Raw genomic sequence first — 7,306 nt, forward strand, 5'->3', positions numbered from 1 at the left:
ATGTACACCCCATGACACGCATGTACACCCCATGACACGCATGTACACCCCACAACACGCATGTACAGCCCATGACATGCATATACTCCTCACAACATGTATGTACACCCCGTGACATGCATGTACACCCTGTGACACGCATGTACACCCCCTGACACGCATGTACACCCCACAACACGCATGTACACCCCATGACATGCATGTACACCCCATGACATGCATGTACGCCCCACAACATGTATGTACACCCCATGGCATGCATGTACACCCCACGACACGCATGTACATCCCATGACACGCATGTACACCCCATGACACGCACGTACACCCCATGACACGCATGTACACCCTGTGACACGCATGTACACCCCACGACATGCATGCAAAGCCCTGCAACACCCTGAGTGCACGCAGAGCCCAGCGACGCTGTGCCATGTGCCCGTGTGTGGCTGCACACCAGAACTCCCCTGCACACCCAGCAGCACGGCACCACACACGTGTGCAGGCCCCGCACACGCCGTGCCACAGCCCTCCCACACGCCATGACACGCGTGGTGGGGCTGCAACATGTTCCGACACGCCAGCAGGAGCTGGGACACGCACGGCCCCCCCGTGCCCTGGCACGCCTGGAGCCCACACACACACACACACACACACACACACACACACGCACACACGTGTGCTCCCACAGGTGTGCACTGACACTGTGCACCGCCACACGCGTGTGCACACGTGGTCCAAGGAGCTCCCACCCTGACCTGAGCCCACGGGTGATGCTCACAGCACACGCGTGTGCACACACAGCCCCTGGCACACTCAGCCCCTCATACACACAGCTCCTTGCACACCCAGCCCCGTGCACACCCAGCCCCTGGCACACTCAGCCTCTCATACACTCAGCCCCTTGCACACTCAGCCCCTGGCACATGCAGCCCCTGGCACACTCAGCCTCTCATAAACACAGCTCCTTGCACACTCAGCCCCTTATACAGACAGCCCCTGGCACACTCAGCCTCTCATACACTCATCCCCTAGCACACCCAGCCCCTGGCACACTCAGCCCCTGGCACACGCAGCCCCTGGCACACCCAGCCCCTCATAAACACAGCTCCTTGCACACTCAGCCCCTTATACACACAGCCCCTGGCACATGCAGCAGCTTGCACACCCAGCCCCGTGCACACACATCCCCTGGCACACTCAGCCCCGTGCACACTCAGCCCCTGGCACATGCAACCCTTGCACATCCAGCCCCTGGCACATCCAGCCCCTGGCACACCCAGCCCCTGGCACACGCAGCCCCTCATACACACAGCTCCTTGCACACCCAGCCCCGTGCACACTCAGCCCCTGGTACATGCAGCCCCCTGCTCACTGAGCCCCGTACACAACCAGCCCCGTGCACACACATCCCCTGGCACACTCAACCCCTCATACACCCAACCCCCGGCACACCCAGCCCCACGCGTGTCGGTCCCATCCCGTCCCCCCCCCCCGCCGGGTCTTACCTCGCATGTTGGCGGCGGCGGCGGCGCGGGCGGCGCGGCCGAGCGTTATAAGGGCGCCGGGGGCCCCCCCCGGGCATCCTGCCCCCCCTCCCCACCCCACCCCCCCCCCCCGCTCCCCTCACCCCCCCTCCCCGGCATCCTGCCCCCCCCCCCGGCCCCACGCACTGGAAATTTCCGACTTTCCACGGCGCTGCTGGGGGGAAACTGAGGCACGGGGGGGGGGGCGGTGCGACCCCCCCTCCTTCCACGACCCACCCCCCCCAGCATCCCGGGGTACCCGGAGTCCCGTGGCTGCGCCCTGCGCCGGGTACCCCCTGGGTGCTGCGGGGCGCAGCCACGGGGCTGCCGGCACCCCGGTTTTTGGGGCGCACCCACGGGAAACCCCCCCCGGCGTCCGGCGGGATGAGGATCGGGCACCCCTTGGGCACCCCGGTGTGCCCGGCTTGGGGTGCAGCCACCCCGGGACCCCGGTTTTGGGGCTTCTCCCGGCACCCTAAGGTGGGTCTGGGTGCGGATGCAGCACTCGGACCCTGGTTTTAGGGCTCAGCCCCGGCACCTCCCGCACCCCGACGTGCCCATCTTGGGGTGCAGCTCCCCGGGACCCCGGGTTTGGGGCGTCTCTCGGCACCCCGGTGTGCCCGGCTTGGGGTGCAGCCACCCCGGGACCCTGGTTTTGGAGCGTCTCTCGGCACCCCGACGTGCCCATCTTGGGGTGCAGCTCCCCGGGACCTCGGTTTTGGGGCGTCTCCCAGCACCCCGACGTACCCATCTTGGGGTGCAGCTCCCCGGGACCCCGGTTTTGGGGCTTCTCCCGGCACCCTAAGGCGCCCCGGTGGGTCTGGGTGCGGATGCAGCGCCCGGACCCTGGTTTTGGGGCTCAGCCCCGGCACCCCCCCACCCAGACGTGCCCATCTTGGGGTGCAGCTCCCCGGGACCCCGGTTTTGGGGCTCAGCCCCGGCACCTCCCGCACCCCGACGTGCCCATCTTGGGGTGCAGCTCCCCGGGACCCCGGTTTTGGGGCTCAGCCCCGGCACCCCCCACACCCCGACATGCCTATCTTGGGGTGCAGCTCCCCAGGACCCCGGTTTTGGGGCTCAGCCCCGGCACCTCCCGCACCCTGACGTGCCTATCTTGGGGTGCAGCTCCCCGGGACCCCGGTTTTGGGGCTCAGCCCCGCACCCCACTGACGTGCCCGGCTCGGGGTGCAGCTCCCCGGTGTCCCCGGTTTTGGGGACCCCCCACTGAGCCGGGGGGGGGAGGGGGATCGGGAAGCAGCCGGTTCCCGGGGGAAACTGAGGCCCAGGTTGGGCGAGGGGGACCCGGGGCGGCCCCTGGCCGCGTCCCGCAGCCCCCGATCCCCCCCCGCCGGCAGCGCTCCTGCCCCGCCCACCCCATAGCCCCGCCCACCGCCTCGCAGGCCCCGCCCACCCGCCACACCCACTCCCCTGCCCCCTCCCACCTGATTGGTCCCCGCCCACTCCTATCTGCGGCTCCGCCCACCCCATTGGCCACGCCCGTTCTCCGAGACCACGCCCACCTCTGGGCACGCCCACTCCCCCTCCGTGGCCCCGCCCACCAAGCGGGGCTCGGCCGCATCCTGGGCGTGTCCGGGGGGGTCCCAGAGGCGCTTCTGCCCCCCCCACCCCATCCCCCCGACCCCTTCGCGCCCCCCCCGGACCCCACAGAAGCACCAGGGACACGGGGGGGTGACGGGCAGCGGCTGTGATGGGCACGGGGAGGGGGGACACTGGGTGGGGGGGACACTGGGTGGGGGGGACACACCCCAGGGGCGGCTACCGGGCCCCCTCCTCCTCCTCCTCCTGCGTCTTGGGGGTGTCCAGGCGGATGAAGAGCCCTGGGGGGGGACACACAAGAGGGGTCAGATGGGGTGTCCCCCCCCAAACCCACTCCCCCACCCATGGGACCCCTCTGCATCCGCCCCCCAGACCCCACAGAAGCACCAGAGACACGGGGGGTGATGGGCTTGGGGGGGCACAGGGATGGGGGGGTCACACTGAGGGGGGACAGAGCAGGGGGTGAGGGGATGAGACATGAGGGGTCAGATGGGGTGTGTCCCCCCCCCCAAACCCACCCCCACCCATGGGATCGCTCTGTGTGTCCCCCAGACCCCACAGAAGCACCAGGGACACAGGGGGTGATGGGCTTGGGGGGGGGCACAGGGATGGGGGGGACACACTGAGGGGGGACAGAGCAGGGGGTGGGGGGATGAGACATGAGGGGTCAGATGGGGTGTGTGTCCCCCCAAACCCACCCCCACCCATGGGACCCCTCTGTGTGTCCCCCAGACCCCACAGAAGCACCAGGGACACGGGGGGTGATGGGCTTGGGGGGGGGGCACAGGGATGGGGGGGACACACTGAGGGGGGACAGAGCAGGGGGTGGGGGAATGAGACATGAGGGGTCAGATGGGGTGTGTCCCCCCAAACCCACCCCCACCCATGGGATCCCTCTGCGTCCCCCCCCCAGACCCCGCAGAAGCAGCAGGGACACGGGGGGTGATGGGCAGAGGCTGTGATGGGCTTGGGGGGGCACAGGGATGGGGGGGGACACACTGAGGGGGGACAGAGCAGGGGGTGGGGGAATGAGACATGAGGGGTCAGATGGGGTGTGTCCTCCCCCCCCAAACCCACCCCCCACCCATGGGACCCCTCTGAGTCCCCCCCAGACCCCACAGAAGCACCAGAGACACGGGGGGTGATGGGCTTGGGGGGGGCACAGGGATGGGGGGGACACACTGAGGGGGGACAGAGCAGGGAGTGGGGGGATGAGACATGAGGGGTCAGATGGGGTGTGTGTCCCCCCCAAACCCACCCCCACCCATGGGACCCCTCTGTGTCCCCCCCCCCCCAGACCCCACAGAAGCACCAGGGACACGGGGGGTGATGGGCTTGGGGGGGCACAGGGATGGGGGGGACACACTGAGGGGGGACAGAGCAGTGGGTGGGGGGATGAGACATGAGGGGTCAGAGGGGTGTCCCCCCCACACCCTGACCCACCGGTGGCGCGCGCGTGCAGCGTGTCCCCCTCGGCGCCCCGCAGCTGGCCGGCCAGGAACACCTTGCGGCCCTCCACGCGCTCGGCCTGGGCCTCCACCAGCAGCACGGAGCCCAGCGGCACGGGGCTGCGGCGGGACACCATCGCCATCACCCCCCCAGCCCCCACAAAGCACCCCCCAAAAACAACCCCCCCACAAAAACACCCCCCCAACCACCCCCCAAAAACACCCCCACAAACCCACCCCCCCCAAACCCACCCCAAAAACCACCCCCCCAAATCCATCCCCAAAATCACCCCCCACAAACCACCCCCCCAAATCCATCCCCAAACCACCCCCCCAAAACCACCCCCACAAACCACCCCCCCAAACCACTCCCTCCAAACCACCCCCCCAAAACACCTCCACAAACCCACCCCCCAAAACCACCCCCCCAAAACCACCCCCACAAACCCACCCCCAAAACCATCCCCCACAAAACCACCCCCCCAAAACCACCCCCCAAACCACCCCCCCAAACCCACCCCCCAACCACCCCCACAAAACCACCCCCACAAACCCACCCCCCAAAACCATCCCCCACAAAACCACCCCCCAACCAGCCCCCCAAAATCACCCCCCAAAACCACCCCCCACAAAACCACCCCCCAAAACCCACCCCCCAAAACCACCCCCCCAAAAACACCGCCCACAAACCATCCCCCCAAACCCACCCGCCAAAACCACCCCCCCAAACCACTCCCTGCAAACCACCCCCCTTAAAATCAGCCCCCCAAACCACCCCCCTAAAACTACTCCCCCCAAAACCACCCCCCGAAAACCACCCCCCAAACACCCCCCCCAAACCACCCACAAAACCACCCCCCAAAACCACCCCCCCAAACCACCCCCCCAACCAGCCCCCCAAACCACCCCCAAAACCACCCCCCCAAAACCACCCCCCCAACCAGCCCCCCCAAAATCACCCCCCAAAACCACCCCCCACAAACCACCCCCCCAAACCCACCTGCCAAAACCACCCCCCAAAACTATTCCCTCCAAACCACCCCCCTTAAAATCACCCCCCCAAACCACCCCCCCAAAACCACCCCCAAAACCACCCCCCCAACCAGCCCCCCAAACCCACCCCCAAACCACTTCCCCCAAAACCACCCCCCCAAACCCACCCCCACAAACCACCCCCCCAAAACCACCCCCACCAAACCACCCCCCCAAAAACACTCCCCCAACCAGGCCCCCAAAATCACCCCCCAAAACCACCCCCCACAAACCACCCCCCCAAACCACTCCCTGCAAACCACCCCCCTTAAAATCAGCCCCCCCAAACCACCCCCCTAAAACTACTCCCCCCAAACCACCCCCCGAAAACCACCCCCCCAAACACCCCCCCAAACCACCCACAAAACCACCCCCCCAAAACCACCCCCCCAAAACCACCCCCCAACCAGCCCCCCAAACCACCCCCAAAACCACCCCCCCAAAACCACCCCCCCCAACCACCCCCCCAAAACCCACCCCCAAAACCCACCCCCAAACCCAACCCCCAAACTGACCACCCCCCAAAACCACCCCCTCAAACCCACCCCCCAAACCCACCCACCCCAAACCCACCCCCAAACCCACCCCCCCGAAAACTACCCCCCAAACCCCCACCCCCCAAACCCACCCTAAAACCACCCTCCAACCACCCCCCAAACCACCCCAACCAGCACCCCAAACCCACCACCCCCCAAAACCACCCCCCCTAAAATCACCCCCAAACCACCCCCCCAAACCCCCCCCCCAATCCCACCCCCAACCCCCCCCAAGCCGCCCCGCTCACGCCAGGTAGTCGATGCTGAGGTTGGCCGTCATCACGGGCCCGGCCACGGCCAAGGCGCAGGTGCCCAGCGCGCTGTCCATGATGGCGGCGATGGCGCCGCCGTGGGCCAGCCTGCGGGGACGGGGCGCGGGGAGGGGCGGTGGGGCGGGGAGGGGGGGTCGGTGACACGCGTGGTGGTGGCATCTACCCCGGTGCTGCGGCCAGACGCGGTGGGACACCAACGCCATCACCCCCCAGGCCCCCCAAAACACCCCCCAAAACCACCCAACCCCAAACCCACCCACCCCAAATCCACCCACCCCAAAACCACCCACCCCAAACCCACCCACTCCCAAATCCACCCCCCCCAAAACCACCCACCCCAAACCCACCCACTCCAAATCCACCCCCCCAAAACTACCCCCCAAAACCACCCCCCAAACCCACCCCCCCAAAACCACCATCCCCCAAATACACCCCCCAACCCACCCCAAAACCACCCCCCAAAACCACCCACCCCAACCCACCCACCCCCAAATCCACCCCCCAAAACCACCCACCCCAAAAACAGTCCCAAAATCACCCCCCAAAACCACCCCCAAAACCACCGCCCCCAAACCCACCCCCCCCAAATCCACCCCCAAAACCACCCCCCAAAACCACCCAACCCAAACCCACCCACTCCAAATCCACCCCCAAAACCACCCCCCAAAACCACCCCCCCAAACCCACCCACTCCAAATCCACCCCCAAAACTACCCCGCCAACCACCCCCCCCAAACCCACCCACTCCAAATCCACCCCCAAAACCACCCCCCAAAACCACCCACCCCAAAAACAGTCCCAAAACCACCCCCCAAAACTACCCCCCAAAACCACCCCCCAAAACCACCCAACCCAAACCCACCCACTCCAAATCCACCCCCACAAAACCACCCCCCAAAACCACCCACCCCAAAAACAGTCCCAAAACCACCCAC

General features: G+C 67.1%; 1 protein-coding gene across 1 annotated transcript; it reads right to left on the reverse strand.

Annotated features, from left to right (window-relative positions):
* Positions 1-3,216: 3,216 nt before the first annotated feature.
* On the reverse strand, positions 3,217-6,574 carry LOC311204313 (acyl-coenzyme A thioesterase THEM4-like; the record flags this gene model as incomplete). The annotated part of the gene is made up of 3 exons (XM_084280761.1): positions 3,217-3,364; positions 4,527-4,651; positions 6,348-6,574. 3 exons carry the CDS (start codon positions 6,572-6,574, stop codon positions 3,303-3,305), a joined length of 414 nt encoding a protein of 137 aa, XP_084136887.1. The 3' UTR covers positions 3,217-3,302.
* Positions 6,575-7,306: the final 732 nt, after the last annotated feature.

The sequence above is a fragment of the Gallinula chloropus genome, assembly GCF_964237585.1.
Source record: "Gallinula chloropus genome assembly, contig: HAP1_SCAFFOLD_551, whole genome shotgun sequence".
NCBI classification, from domain to species: domain Eukaryota; kingdom Metazoa; phylum Chordata; class Aves; order Gruiformes; family Rallidae; genus Gallinula; species Gallinula chloropus.